At 59.1% G+C, this 15751-nt stretch overlaps 1 protein-coding gene across 1 annotated transcript in view; it reads left to right on the forward strand.

Moving 5' to 3' along the window:
- The window catches only part of SRRM3 (serine/arginine repetitive matrix 3), a 153537-nt gene that overhangs the window by 109036 nt on the left and 28750 nt on the right, over positions 1–15751 (forward strand). The window contains exons 5-11 of the mRNA XM_067537687.1: positions 2901–3035; positions 5600–5680; positions 7803–7832; positions 9009–9077; positions 12125–12160; positions 14717–14767; positions 15121–15225. Of these exons, the coding sequence (XP_067393788.1) occupies positions 2901–3035; positions 5600–5680; positions 7803–7832; positions 9009–9077; positions 12125–12160; positions 14717–14767; positions 15121–15225 (507 nt within the window). The remainder of the gene's footprint in view (positions 1–2900; positions 3036–5599; positions 5681–7802; positions 7833–9008; positions 9078–12124; positions 12161–14716; positions 14768–15120; positions 15226–15751) is intronic.

Here is a 15751-nt window from a genome sequence, read left to right on the forward strand (position 1 = left end):
CATGCCAAGCACATTCTGCAGAGCCTGTCCTTGCAGCTGGGCGACAGGGCTGATGTTTGGAGCAGCAGTTTTCACGATCTAGCCCTATCCAAGCTCCCAAGACACTAGTGGGATGCAGGCACGGCTAGAAAAGCCATTGAAGCCAGGAGTAAACTGAGTGTGGGTCATTTCTATGGAGGGGAAAGGGCCTGACGCTCCCAGGGACAGGACAGAGACGTGAGGCTGGCTGGGCCGAGTCTCCTCTCCCTAGCCAGCAATTCCTTGTGGCTACAGCTGCCAAACTTCAGCAGCCAGGGCCTGAAATCCCCAGCCCAGCTATCTGCAGGGCAAAGACAGGAGGCCCATTTCCACTGCAGCGCCTAGCGCGCGTAAGCCCGCACCTGGGGCTGCTGTGCGTCTTAGAAGCGTGCCTTGCCCCCAGGGTTTGCCCAGAGCCTCTCTCACTTGCCTGGGGCGCCCCCTTCATCTTTCTCAGCCACTCACTGAGCTGCAACGTCATGCCCTCCCCCGGCCGGCTAAATTGGCAGGCCCCGCTCACTGGCCCATGTGTGTCTCTGGAAAGGCTGCCTCCCTTGCTCTGTTCGCGTGGCGGGGGGCCCTGCATGGGAACCCAGCTAACAAACGGGGAGGCGGAAGAGCCGAGATCTAGTCCAAGAGGGGGCACCAGGAGAGAAGCAACGTTTGAACCCCCAGCTAGGCCCTCCCTGAATACAGACCGCCAAGCCCGCTGAGTTTGGGACACAGGCCGCTCCCCTTGCAGAGCAGGGCGGGACGCGAAGGGCTGCGTAGTTAGATGAGCGATTTAACGGGGTGCGGGGGTGTTCTGTAGCTGGGCTTTTGCCCTCATTGCTCTGCCCACTGCTGCTCCCCCCAGGGAGGGGAGACGTCCCCTGCTGGAATGAGCCCGGTTTCCCATCCGAACGTGGGGCTGTAAACAAGCCGTGCCGGGGGAAGGAGGAGCATGTAGCTCAGCCGTGAAGGCATCTGGCGGAGATGCTTGATGTCAGCGGGCAAAGCCGGGGGCGCTGCAGGGAGCGTATGGAGGCGGGCACTGCTCCTGCTGGGGGGTTCCCGCTTTGAGGCGCTGGAGGTGGTGCGTTTGGATGCATTGCAGCCGCTCTTCACAGCCGGTGTAGAAACGACGGCTGATCCCAGTGCAGGAACACGCTGCGCATTCAGCCCTGGGGAGCCGCCGCTGGTCGGAGCTGGGGTGGCAGAGTTCTTCGTTCTGGTGCCTTCTGCGCCACCCCCGGGAACCCCCACTGCCTGGGTTTAGCATGCTCCAGAGGCCAGGCTCTAGCCTGACTTGTCCTGGTGATGACGCCCTTTGAATGGGTTCCATGCTGCTGAACGCAATCCAGCGGCTAAAGCGGGGCTGGGCGTCGGGACTCCTGGACTCTGTTCCCCTCTCTGCTGCCGCCTCGCTGTGCGACCGGGGACAGCTCCCTGGGCCTCAGTTTCCTCATGATGCCCCCTCCACCCTGGGAAGCTACAGACCCGAATGGGTGAAATCCTGGCGCTACAGGAATTAACGAGAAGACGCCCATTGGTTTCAGGGCTCATGGGCCACTCCGCGCTCTTTGGTCGGAAGGAGCCAGAGGCAGATTTCTGATTCTTTAGAGATGGGAGCAGAGCTGTGTGGGAAAGTCCCATGGGCCCTGTAGCTCCCTGTGCCGGCATCACCCCGAAATGCAGAAACAGGGGCCAGAGGCCCGCTGAGGCCTTAGGGCTTGTGTAGGATTTACTGGTCCCGAGGCCTCGGGCTGGGTAAGTTCATCCTCTGTGATTTAGATCCACAACAACCTTCCGTTGTAGCAAAGGCGACAAGGGCCAGATTGTGAAGCTCGTTCAAGTGGTGCTGGCAGGTCTACGGCCTCTTGGGGCATCGTATGGCTAGTTATACGTGTTGTGGTAGCGCCTAGGAGCCCCAGCCACGCACCAGGACCTCCGTGTGCTGGGCGCTGTACATTATTTATTAGGTGTATTACGGTAGCGCCTAGGAGCCCCAGCCACGGACCAGGACCTTGGTGTGCTGGGTGCTGTACGTTATTTATTAGGTGTATTACGGTAGCGCCTAGGAGCCCCAGGCACGGACCAGGCCCCCCTTGTGCTGGGTGCTGTGTTGCCCCGATCAGTCTGAGCGGGAGCCCCTGCAATACAAAGGGATGCATCTGTTCTCCCTTGGGACAGGTCATCTCAGGCTAACGAGCAATTGAGGGAACTGCTCCCTGTCATTGCTTTCCAGAAAGGGGCCGGCGCTCCGGCAGGATGGGGCGGGAAGGTCTCAGCTGCATGGCAGGGGGCTGCTGCCCGGCGCCCAAGGGGTTATCAGCCCCATGTCGCTCCTGAAATCCTGCCATCTTTGGGCCCTGATTTGCTGCTGCTGCTGCCAGGGGCATGCATGTGCCATTGAATAATTCATGGGTAATTAGCAGTCATGTCTCAATGAAAGGGGGGCCTCCAGGAACAGTCGTGCCTGGGCTCAAGGGAAACCGCCAGCTGGGCGTTTGCACTGCTGATGCGTAGGGAAATGATCTGTTTTGGGCAGGAGCCCCACTGGGCCGGAGGACAGGAACCCAGTGGTCAGGGCACTAGCGGCCGATCTGGGCTCAACTCCCCGCCGGCTGCAGACTCCCTGCGTGACCCTGCGCATGTCACTTAGGCCCAGATCCTCCCAGGTATTTAATCTCCTAACTCCCCTAACTCCCACTGATTGCACTACCATCTCCGTGGCAAGAGTCGTCCCCCCCCCCAGGTCTGGCCGAAGGGGAAGGCATCTCAAGCCGGACCTTTGGAAAGCTGCCCCCTTCCCAAGGACAGGCTAGGCACAGGCCTGTTCTGTGATCAGTGACCAGCAGAGAGCCCTGGTCTGATCAAACTGCCTCTTCTCCCTTGGCCAGAGTGATAGAAAACCACCACGCGGTGGCCGGGGAGGAGTACGCCATGGAGTACCCGGCGTATGGAGAAGGCTGCCTGCCGCAATGTGACTGCCCAGCCGACTGCTACCGAGACCACTGCAGCCACAGAGAGTACAGGTGAGTCCCTGGGGCTGCCAGAGCTCCTAGGAGAACACGCTCCCGTTCCCGCACACACAGCTTTAAAGGGTTTGCGGGCAGCCAAGAAGACACCTGGGAGCTGAGCGTTGCGGGGCCAGTGAGCGACTCTCAGCCGTGGAGTCGACAGATGTTCAACAGGGGAAAGACATAGGAGGCCTGGTTTGGAAAACCGTCAGCCTGGGACTATGCGGCCAAATGGGCAGGCAAACGGGTGCCTACTATACTATAGCTGCAACAATGGCCCAGGCCCAGCGGCAGCTGTTTGCAAAATAGTGTCCTGTCTGTGCGCCAGAGCATGGGCATTGCATGTGCCAATCAGGTGTGCAATTGCACATGCATTTAGTGTGTGCAAGAACTGCTTTCAAAAGGAGACATATGGGCTCTCCTGATCCGCCCCTCCCCACTGCTCTGGATTCGTCCCTCCATAGGGGACCATCTGGTTTCCAGTGGCCAAACAATGGAGCGTCTACTTCCCTAGGGACCCTACAATGCAGCTTGATACCTCCCAGCACTGGGCTGCTTTCTCTACCTTTTGCCCTCAATCTTTCTTTCCTTATTATGATCCCATTGCTTCTAATCTTCCCCCCTCCCCCCGCTCAAGCCCGGAGCAGATTTCTCTCCCTCCGAGCTGTTTACAGCCTTCCAACGGTTGCTGACAGTTGTGTGCCCACTTAGACATCACTTACCCAAGCCGTGCAGCGTTAGCTCTTTGAATCTTCCTTCTCAAGTCAATCCTTCCAGCCCTTTGATCGTTCTGCTTGTCGCTGCTCTCTTTGGTCTCCCTCCTTCTGGTGGTTAGTGCCCGGAACTAAACGGAACGGGAAGGGGGGGGGAGGGGATTAAAAAGCCTGAGCTTTGAGATGAAAAAGAAATGCTAATTTCAGTACTGCCAGCCCGGTACCGAATCCCCAGAGTTTTTGCTTCCTGCAGATGGTTCTGCCCTGCCGATGCACTCAGCCGTTGGAAGGGGTTGCCACACAGCCCTGTGTAAGGACCCGGCTGTGCAGCTGTCGGCATTGCCGATGGGCATAGAAACCCGGGGCGGACAGAACAAGCCGTCAGCACCCGAGGAACCTGTTTTGCCCCCTTCTGCCTGAACTAAAGGGCCAGCGGCAGGCTGTGAGAGTCTGCTGGAGCTGGCCCCGATCCAAAGCCCATGGAGGGCAATGGAAGTCCTCCCCTTGGTTTCCAGTATCTATTGCCCCCGTTGCATTGCCCCAGAGGGCCCGGAGCAGATTGCTTCAGAAACCAACCCTGGCGTCTCTCGCTCTGCAGCCACGTCTGCTAATTTGCGCATCCCTCATCTGCCGGGGGTGGGGGGGAGCACGGTAGGTGCCCACGGTGCGCTGTACCGTGCACACGCCACTAATTCATCTCCTCAGCAGTGATAACCTTGCGGCTCTCTCCTGAGAATCCGAAACGGCCTCCCCTTTCCACGCTGGGACCGTCAGTATCACAGTGCTGAGCTCTGCCAGTGGGTAGCAGCAGTAGGTTGTTATCCTGGTGCAGTGGTTCTCAAATTTTTTTAAATTGAGCCCCCCCGGTGGACTTTTGTATAACAATTGCACTCCACACCCTTAAGCCCCCTCCCCCCCACTTTCAGAAAAAGAACAGGGGAGCGGGGGAGGCAGCAGCAGCAGAGTTGGAGCTGGACCGGCTCTGTCTCAGGGCAGGTGTTGGGGGTGGGGGTGCTCAGGAGGGGAGCAGAGGTGGGGGGAGGCTGCTGCGGGCAGCAAGCCTGGCACGGCTGGTAGTGGCAGGGGAGTGGGGAGCAGGGGTGGCAGCAGCTGGCAGAGCTGGGGATAGAGCCGGGCCAGCCCTTCACCGAGCATGCCCCCCAGACTCCGCCCCTGGCGCCCCCTGATGATCCATCTCACGCCCCCCACTTTGAGAGCCGCTTGCTAGTGGGTAGCAGTAGTAGGTTGTTATCCTAGTGGGTAGCAGCAGGAAGCTGTAGGTTTAACGGGTGCTAGCTGGTTATGAGAAACGCTGACATCCCCCCACACATGCTGAGATATAAACTGCTGTGTCTACACTCGGATTGTAACGTGTTGGTTAACGTGTCACCAAAAACAGGTTTAAAAACACCTTTATCCCTAACAAACACATGGCCAGATAGACACACAGCTCCCTCCACACACACACACACTGTTACGTGTATACATCCACTCATACACAGATACAGCAACACACACACACAATCTATGTGTATAAATCCACTCACCCACAGAGACACAGCATCGCACACACACACACAATCTGTGTGTACATCCACTCACCACAGAGACACAGCAACGCACACACACAGAGCCCCCCTGCAGTGCTAAGTGCGTCGCCCCACCGCCACCCGTGCACTGTCCAGCACACACAGACGCACAGTCCTAAGCACACACCGCCCCCTGCAAGTGAGGGACACTCCCCTCCGGCCCCCGGCCACCCGGGGTGCTGGGTCCATTGGGGCCCAGCAGGCTCTGCACCGGGGCTGGGTCTTGGGGGGCGCTAGCGGTTGTCCCTCCCCACGCTGAGCCTTTCTGCCCCCACAGGCTGAGGAGGAGGACGAGCAGCTCCACCTCGCCGCCACCCAAGAAGAAAAAGAAAAAGAAATCGGGTCATCGCCGGAGCCGGTGAGTCTCTGCCCGCCCCTCCGCCCTGCTGTGGCCAAGTCCCTGGTGCTTGGGGGACGGCGGGACAGGCCCAGGCCACGCGCCCCAGTGTGCCCGTCACTGGGCGCAGGATACACGTCTGACCCCAAGCGAAGCCGGTCCCGCAACCCCTCGCCTGGGGACCCCCCACTCGCTTGCCTCCCCAGCCACCCTTCCTCTCTCTGCCCTTCCCACTCCTTCTCCTCCCCCTTGCTAGAGCAGAGCAGCCAGCGCCGTGGGGCCGGGCCAAGGGGGCACAGGGCTGGTACCGTGGAACCGCCTGGTCCAGGCCGACAGCTGCCCCTGCGGTGCCAGAGCAGGAACTGCTGCTCCCTCCCTCTACCACTGCAGCCCCTGCCAGGATGTCCCCCCGCCTCACGGCCAGGGCTGGCTCTTGGAAGGCGGGAGGATTCCCAGGGGCCCGGGGGGAAGCAGGGTAGGTCATGGGTGCTGGCATTCTCCCTGCGTTGTACGGAGGGACCCCCATGACCTCGGCTTCCACCTGTGACCTTGGACCAGATATTCTCCAGCACGCAGCTCCTTCCCAGGCACCTGCCAGGCCTCCTTTCTTTCCCCATCCATGCAGCAGCCTGTCCCCCCTTCAGCCTCCTGCCCCCCAGCTCCCTGCCCATAACGACCTGACCTGCCGTGAGTCAGCCTGGCCAAATGGCCGACGCTGCAGCTTCCGCAGGACTCCTGCTGGTCAGACTGCAGGGAGGAGAGGAGAGGGGGAGCGACGCGCCCCAGGGCGTCTCCTTTCCATAAGCCCAGAGGAAGCAGCGCGGCACCAGGGTGGTGGGGGGAGGGATGTGGCCCAAATGAACATCCATGGGTCGGCGGCCCTGTTTGACCTCCAGTAGCAGATCTCATCTCGGGGGGAACATTGCCAAACGCGACCAGGAGAGCTCAGCGGCCAGGATGCTCCCCAGCGCCTGGAGACTTTGCTTTTTGTCCGGCCACCAGCTGCCCTCCTCCCTGCCTCTCCTTCCACTATTTGATCCTCCCTGGGTTTGCCCACGGACCAGCGGAGAGGGGCCAGGAGGGGACGTTTTGTAGCCACTTGTGCTGGGGATGCGGGAGAAGAATTTGCACCCGCAGCCAGATACAAGGCGTGTTAACAGGACTCCCGCACTAGCCACATTGCCCCTGAGTCTTAATTTCCACCCGCCCCATCCTGAGTCAGCACCGGACCCACTTACCCGTGAGTGGTTCGACTCAGCTGCGTGTCATGGCTTCCAGCTGCCACAGGGTGGCGGCATCTTCCCAAGGTGCATTGTTCTGCCAGGCCTGGCCTGCGCTGGTGCTGGACGGCTGGGCGCAGACGGGGCGCGGGGGGTCAGCGCGCGGGGGTACAGCTGCCTAGACTCAGAGGCTGGGAACAGACACAACACAACACAACAGAGCTAGAGAGACTCGGGCAGTGTGATCTGCACACACACACACAGACACGCAACAGGGACGCACACACAGAGTACACACCCAAAGAGATACACAGAGAGATAGAGATGGCGCACAGCACCAGACACACACACACACACAACGGACAGAGGGAAGGACACACATACGCACCCGGACACATGCACACACCTTACAGTGTGTGTGAAAGGACCATTTGTCACTGCTTCCATCACCTCGTTGTCTGGGGCGGCCCGACCCTCCGTGTCTGGGAGCTCCGGCTCCTGGGAAGGGAGTTTGTGTGTTTGTAAATGCCTTCCCCTTCCCCCCGTGCATGAAATGCAACCAGCCCCGTAAGGTTTCCCCTCTAATGAGGCAATTACTGTAAGTGCATGTGATAATCATCCCGTGTAATTATGTCGTTAGGAGACGCTCGATCACCCAGCCAAACACACTTCTGGGCCCATGCTGGGAGCAGGCCCGGCCCCTCCAGTGTTGGGGGACTGATGCTCAGCATCTGGGTGGTGTTAACTGAGCAGGATTCGGCCCCGGAGCCATACAGAAGGGTCTGCATGTAATGGAGGCAGCCAACGAGGTCCCCATCCCGGCCCAGTCCCTGCTTGTCTCCTGGGTTCTGGCCCTCTGCCCACCGGAAAGATGCTGCCGCTAACATGTGGTTTGTCTGTTTCTCTGCCTCCCCCAATGTCAGCAAAAAGAGGAAACCTGGATCGGAGCGCAGGTGAGTGACACGGGAGACCCCTCCTGCTGGTGGGCGCCACCACTCAAACGGAAGGGATAGGGGTGGGGTGGGACGGGAGGAGGCTGGGGGCTGGCTGTTACTTCCATCCCAGTGACTTCCCCTCACTCCAGGCAGGTCCACGTTCCCAGGGCTTCGGGCAGAGGGCCAAAACCTCAGCTCCCTTCCCAGCTCCTGCCCTGCCCGCCACTATCTATCCAGCCGCCTCTATCTGGGAAAGTCTGGGTGTGCTGGCGTCACAGTCCTTGGCTGCAGAGCAGAGACCCGCCGGGTCCAGTGAAATGCTTTCATTCAACAATCTTCTCACCAGCATGGGGGATTCAGAGCCAGATCCTCAGCTGGTGTAAACGGGTTTGGCTTCAGGGAAGACAGCAGGGCGGCACTGAGTGACACCCGCGGCTGACTACTGAGCCCCTAAACTCTGGCTCCAGAGCCAGAGTTTGCAGAAGGGAGATTTCCCACTGACTTCAAAGAAAGCAGAATTAGGCCGACGCTGAGTGCTTTGGAAGATCTGATTCCGGCTGGGTGCTGGGCCCTTGGGAGTATTGAGGTTACTCAGCCTGGAAGCTCTTTGGGGCAGGGACTCTCATTTTGGGCTGTATTTGTTCAGTGCCTACGATTAGCATAAATCATCATACGAATTAGGAAACTTGGGCCCTTTGGTCTTCGTGGCCCATTTCCTGCTAGACCTTGCCGGGGCCACAAGGTGGTGCTGCGATGCAGCAGGAGACGTGTTTTTAGAGCCAGCCAAAATGTTTTAGAAAACAACTTGTCAATGTCATTTTTTAAGCACAATTTCAACCAAAAGACCTCCAAGGAAATCCTTTTCCCCCATTCTGCAGACCAGCTTTAATGTTCTTGAGTCTGTTTTTACTAAACGCTGCGGCTGAGACTTTCCAAGCCAGCTGGTGGATTTGAACACCCTAGCCCCGTTATTGGGTGTCCGAGTCCATTCAGCCACTTGCAGGGAACTCGGCCTGTCTCTCTTCCACCTCCTTATACCTGTGTCGTGCTGGGCATGCTCCGGCTCACGGGGCCACGACGCTGGCTGTTTGTTTGGGCGGGTTTGGGTGCATGGCGGGGATCCGGCTCAGAGGCTCCCTCCCCCGACCCCACCACTTCACTCACCACTCAAAAGCCCCCGTGTTTGCTTTCCAGCTGCGACAGCTCCTCGCCCCTCCGGAAGGAGAAGAAAAAGAAGACTAGGAAGAAGCACAGACGAGACAGGTACTGGGGTGGGGGAGCTGTGCCCCATCTGTGTGTGTGACCCTTCCCCTCGCTTCTCCATCCTCCTCTCCCGGGCTCACGTTTGGGTCCTGTTTCCTTTGCTCCCCGGTTGGAGAATCGAGCAGCCTGATCCATCCGCCCCACCGGGGGTAAAGCAGCCTCCTAAGTGGGCGGAGACCAGGGCAGAAGAAAGCAACAGGGAGCAGAAAGGGTTAATCCATCCGTGGCTAGGCAGGAGAGGGCCAAAGCTGACCTTGGTGTATTAGACCGACTCACAGCGGGGCTGGCTCTGGCCCTGTGTGATGCCCTGCAGATCTCCGGGTTGTGACTCATGGCAACCAGCCACTCCTGCTCGCAAAGCCCCGCCGCGGCCGCGGCGGGACAGACCTGCACTCAGCGCTCACCCCTCCCCTCCCCTGGGGTCGGACGGCTGCGGGGTGTGATACGTGAGCAGAGCAGAGCAGAGCAGCCTGTATTTCACCAGGCAATTAGGACATCGCTGGGGACGCACTGTTGGCAGGAGGGGTGCGGCGTCCCCTGTCTTGCAGGAGAAGTAGGACTGGGCTGTAACCAATACAACGCAGGCTGCTGCCCCCCAGTGGGTCATCGGATCAAACCTGGGACCTCAGGCTCCTGGAGCAGGAGCGTCTCTACCACCTGAGATCAGAGAGCCCCCTCTGTCAGCAAGGGCTGTAGCTGGCCTGTTGATCTTGCTCACAGCACGCCACGCTGTGTTACTCTGGGCACCGTGTCTCTGGCTCTCCGTGGGCACTGCCGGGCGTCACCCCGCAGGGGCTAAGTCCTGGACTCCGCAGTCGCAGAAGGAGCTGCCGGCCGTGTGGCTGGGGAACGGGTTATCCTGAGTCCCTCCTGATCTGGTGAAATCCCACCTCGCCGGCCCCATCTCCCCTTGAGCCTGGGCCTCAGACTGGATGGAGTTTCACCGGGAGGTGGCGCTCGTGGGGCTCAGCCCTGGGGACAGAGAGCACCGTGTCTTAGTCCATGGCGCTGCCCACGGGCCAAGCAAGAGCAGCATCGGTAGGGTCCAGATGGAGAAACCCCCAGCCCGCCTCAGTTCAGACTGGGCTGGGCCAACGCAGAAAGAAGAAGGGAGGGAAATTGTTGGGGAAAGGAAGAGGTCAATCAGCTAGGGTCACCCCCCGCCCCGAGAACACCCAGGGCAGGGTTGCTTTCCTTCACTTTACACACCCACCCGTCTGATTCCTGTGTCCATCTACAACCAGCGTCCGCACACTGGGGGACATCAGAGACAGCTCAGCCAATCCTGCCGCTGACTGGCTCATTTGCATCCTGCCCTCTTATTGGGTTACACGATTCCAAGGTTGGAATAAATCAGCATTCCTAAATCTTTCACCCCCCTCCTTTTGGGAGGTGACTATCCCCAGGGAGGCGTGACCCCGACAGCACCTGCCTCGTCCCAGCTGGACCAGAGCCAGAGAAGGAGTTGGCCAGACACCGTTACGGAGGAGCTGGCTTAGGTCCAGGACTCCACAGGTCACGTTCTCCATTGTTATCATAGAAGATCAGGGTTGGACGGGACCTCAGGAGGATCTAGTCCAACCCACCCCCTGCTCAAAGCAGGACCAACCCCGACTCAATCACCCCAGCCAGGGCTTTGTCAAGCCGCACTTTAAAAACCTCTAAGGATGGAGATTCCACCACCTCCCTAGGTAACCCATTCCAGTGCTTCCCCACCCTCCTAGGGGAAACGTTTTTCCTAATGTCCAACCTAGACCTCCCGCCCTGCACCTGGAGACCATTGCTCCTTGTTCTGTCAGCAGCTTCTTCCTTTCCGCTTGGCCCAGCCCAGGTATTGTTGCAGCAGGCGGCCATGCCGAGGCATTGTTGTAGTAACGCCCATGGCGTTATGGCAGTGGGCAGCCGTGTTGGCGTGCACTATAGTATGTAGCCCTGCGGGGGCCTTCGGCAGTGCGCAGGTGTTGCTGTCGTACGTAGCCGTACTGGGGGCCTGCTGCAATATGTAGCTATTCTGGAGTCTGCAGCCCTCCAGCCGCACGCTGGTATTCCCGGGGTGCGCTGCACTCGTATGTTCCTGTGGCAGGTAGACAGACTTGTACATGACTGTTATGCGAAGCCTGGAGCTGCGAGCCAGTCACACTTCATAAACTAACCGGGGCTGGGCTGGCTCAGCCCTGGAATATAACCCTCCGGGTGCTGGTGGCATTGTGCTCTCTGAGTCAGCGCTGAGCTGGTGCCCCGGCATGGTGCTGCAGGCGCTGTGCTAACGAAGATGGCTTCTTTGAGCCCAGATGTCAAATCCAGGTCTTGGCCAGCTGTGCTCAGCGGCAATCCCCCGGCATGTCTCTTTCACACGAGCTGGGGCGTTAGTCAGGTAATTGTCCTCGGAGTTAAACCCCTCACCCCTTTCAAATGGACACAAGTTTCTTCTTCATCCCCTGTTCTAAGCTGCTGTGCAGTGGGCTGTTTACACAGCTGCCGCCTCCCTCCCACATTGGGCTGCAGGTCATTTGCGTGTGAGATTATGTCCCCTTCGAGCCGGCAGAACAACATGAAAATAGATTTGCCTGCAGTAGATAAATAGGTGGGCATATGTGGGGTGGTAGGGATGGCCAGGCAGGCAGGCAGGCATGTGTGCAGATGGGTGGATAGAGGGTTTGTAGGAGGGTAGATAGATGCACCACTGAAATATGAAAGAGAAGCTGGGACGGGCCGATGGGATGGCTCACTTGGTGATCCCCTGTTCTGTTCATTCCCTCTGAAGCACCTGGCACTGGCCACCGTCGGCAGACAGGATACTGGGCCATACGGACCATTGGTCTGACCCAGTCTGGCTGTTCTGCTGTCCTTATGAAGGCATTATCTCCCCCGCCCCGCAGCATTAGGGTTCAGACATCCATACCGAGGACCACCCCTGGATGCCAGTTTCCCCTCCCTCGGGGCGTTCCAGTAGCTCCAGAGCTGCGGGGCTGATCCCCTCCGTGGCTCATCTCAACTGCTGTCCTTTGTTTCTGTCTCTTGTTTCTCTCCTCCCTGTCGTCCCCCAGGTCTGAGTCCGGATCCCGGAAGAAGAGAAGACACAGGTGAGAGCGAACGACGCAGGAGCCTGGCTCCCTAGCTCGGCCCACCCCACCCGCTGTTGCCCCCTGGCACCCTCTTCTCCCGCCTTGCCTCTGCCATCCTCTGCCCCGAGGGACAGTCACTCCCTCCCATTGGACATTGGGGAATCGGCCGGGTGGGGTCAGCGAGGAGAGGAAGCGGGCAGGGACGTGTGCCCCCGGCTGTTTGAGCGTGTCTGCACCAGGGACACCTCCAGCCTGCAGGATTCCCACTGGGAGCCAGGAACAAAGGGGGGCTGGGGCGGGTGCTGCCAGGCTGCCCGGGCTCCATCTCCATTTCACCCACAGCCCCGATCTCCTCCCCTGCTCCACCAGAGGCCACCGGTGAGTCACGTGCAGAGTCACCTCCAGCACGGGGCAGTGCGCGCCGGCTCGGCCCAAAGCAGGCCGCCTTCTGGCCCGGCGGCTCCCGAGCTCCTGTGCAATCGGAAAGCCCAGGCCTCCGCTAATGAGCTGCATCTGCGCCTCGGTTTGCAGCAGGAACAGCCTCTCTCCTCTTGGAAAGGGCAATGGGTCACGGCAACCTGGGAGCCACCAGGCCGCTTGTCTGCAGACGGCAGACGGCAGGCTTGATGCTTCCGAGGAAGGCAAAGAAATCCACTGTAATGGTCTGCTCTGCCTTCCTGATTCCTGCTCCAATTAGAGAGACAGGTGCGGGAGGGGATGTCTTTTGCTGGACCATCTTCTGTTGGTGAGAAAGAGAGACAAGCTTTCGAGCGTATACACTACCCCCAGACCCCGGATCCCTGCCCTGCCCCCCAGCACCCCCGCAATCCAGGATTCCTCTCTCTGCCCCCCAGCACTCCCCAGACCTAGGATCCCTCCCCCTGCCCCCCAGCACCCCCCGATCCAGGATCCCTGCCCCCCAGAGATTCAGGATTCCTCCCCCTGCCCTCCAGCACTCCTCCCCCCGAGCCAGGATCCTATCCCTTGCTCCCCAGGCGCAGAAGATCCATGCCGTGTTTCAGGTTGTCCATACAACTCCAAGCCCATCACTCCACTCCGGCCAGGAAGACGAGGTTTTCCCCTCTGCCTGGTGTTTTGAAACTAGGCTCAAGCGAGGAGCGAAAAGCCAAACTCTCTCTTGGCTGTTCCACTGGGAGTCCATGGGTCCGGGCCCAGGGCCCGGCTACACTGGAGCCGGAGGTGTGATTTCCAGCTCCAGGAGACACACCCACGCTGGCTCTGACCCAGCTAGCACACTAACAGTCGTGTGGCCATGACACCTCCAGGTACCATCCCGTCCAAGATGCTAGGGATGCTCAGGGCAGCTAGCCCCCCCACCCCCACTACACTGCTACTCCTAGCCTGCTATTTCGATCACGGCTAGTGTGGCTTTGTCCGACAGCCTCCGGCTCCAACGTAGACGTACCCCGGGCGTCCTCGACCCTTGTTCCCCTCTAAACCTTCCCCACGTTTGTTCCTGGATGTGGGGCTCCATCCCAGCTTCGCCCGTCTGTGACTTTAACAAGCCCCTCTCCCGTCGTTTTAAAGAGGGTGAATCCCATTCGTACACAGGGACGGGGGTGGGTTTTAAGCATGTTGCCTTGTCAAACCCGCTGTCTGGCTTTGTGTTGGTATGCTGTTGTCTTCTGGTGGTGGAAATATACACGTGGGCGAGAAAAGGTCACAGCCCGGAAGAAAACGGGAGAGAGGGGCGGAGGTAGAAAGCGTGGGAAGCTTATGTCACGTGACCGAGCCCCTGAGACAAGCGTCTGGCTTCGGGGTGCATTGCTAAAGCCAGCAGGGATCCTTGTTACCATCTATTCTGATTTCCTGCGTAGCAGAGGCCAGGGAACTCACCAAATGATTCCTGCACCCCCTGGCTTCTGGGGTGAGCGGGAGCATGTCTTTGAGACAGAGACACCAGCTTGATTTAAAGAGCGCAGGTGATGGAGGATCCCCTTGAAACGGAGCCAATGTGCACTGGAATGGCCCAGTGTTTGGCTGTAGTGGGTTTCGCATCGAAGCCAGTGTAAATCTCCCCTTGTGTTGAATGAGGTTTGCTTTGAATTTGGAGAGCTGGGGGGGACCTTTGAACCCAAAAATTCAAAGGGGTGGATTTGAAACCCTTGCAAATCACCATATGCTGGAAATCCCCAAGGATGGACCATGGCGAACCTCCACCCAGCAGCTCCGTGGGGTCTCAGCACACCAGCATCGCGTTCGAGTGAGTCATTGTAGTGGTGGGGGGACACATTCCCCATTGACGTCAGTGGGTGAAATGCCATTCGAGCTGCTTCTGTTGACACCAGCAGAGCATTTGCCCCAGCGTGGTACGTGCAGCCGTGTCGATCTCTGCCCACGTTCATAAATGGGGCTGGGCATGGCAGAGGTCCTTAGAGCCCCTCTTTGGTTCTGCTGTTGCCTCTCCTGGGGCAAGCCCTCGGGTGGGCACCATGCTGGGGGACTGACCAGCGAGACGATAGCTTAGAAGACAGCCCCTCCCCATCCGCACGTCCCTCTCAGGGCTGGGCCACGCGCTGACGTCTGTGTTTTCAGTTCTCCGCTGTTCCCTAGGTCCAGGAGCCCCAAGAACAAAAGGAAAGAGAAAAACAAAGAGCGAAAGAGGTGAGGTTTCAGCTGCCGGCCCGGATCTGAGGGGGGAAGGCAAGCGCTCGCCCGTCTTGGCCTGCTAGGGGACACTAGAGGCCCACACGGACACTGTAAGTGAAGTGGACAAGGTCGTCTGGACATCACAGCGGGTTGTTCTGCTGGGGCCGGCGTTCCGCTTGCCGCTCCGGAAGGGAGAGCCCACCCCCGCTGTCCCCTTTCTTCTCCGCTGGGCCTTAGCCGAAGATTACCCATTGGGCATCTTGCCACTGCCCCGGGTGCATTTTGGATCAAGGCCTGTGAGAGCAGGGCATTGATCTCTGGCCAGGTCCTTCACGTTCCTCCTCCTCTCCCTCTTCTCTCTCTTGCAGATCCCACAGCAACTCGCCCGCCCGGAGATGCCACCGGCACAGCAGCTGCAGCACCCACAGCGCTTCGTTCTCCTCCGATTACAGCCACTCCAAATCACCCGGCAGGTAGGCCTGGGTCCCCAGGGACTTGACCCGTCCTGACCTCCAGCAGGTGGGACGTGGGGAGAAACTCCACCTGTGGGAGGAAGGCTTAAAGCAGCCGCTTGAGACATGGGGTTGGGGGGCTGGGAACGGCTGGGTGGACAGAGCGCAGGCAAGGTGATCAGAGGTGCATGATAGTGTCACATGAGTCTCCATTCATCTGCTGGCTGCCCCGTTTAGACCTGCCTGCCATCTCCACTTGCATTTTGGGGCGAGAAGAGGGGGGCTGATTCTGATCTCACAGCAGCATGCAGCGCCACCAGGTCTCACGCTTTGATCCCAAGCCGTGTGGGTTCTTCCTGAAAGCCCCAGCTCTTGGAGTCAGGGGACATTTTTAGCCCTGGCGGATGTGGAGAAAAGCTTGAAAACATGACCCGGAAGGCTCAAAAACCAAAAGAGACCCAAATGATTTGGGTTTTTCTATTTTTAATCTCCTGATTTTTACGCCAGTCTCATGATTTCGGGAGGCCTGACTCATGCCTTTGGAACA

This window comes from Emydura macquarii, unplaced genomic scaffold (genome assembly GCF_026122565.2).
Source record: "Emydura macquarii macquarii isolate MOO-44397 ecotype Brisbane River unplaced genomic scaffold, CSIRO-AGI_Emac_v2 contig_450, whole genome shotgun sequence".
Classification (NCBI taxonomy): domain Eukaryota; kingdom Metazoa; phylum Chordata; order Testudines; family Chelidae; genus Emydura; species Emydura macquarii.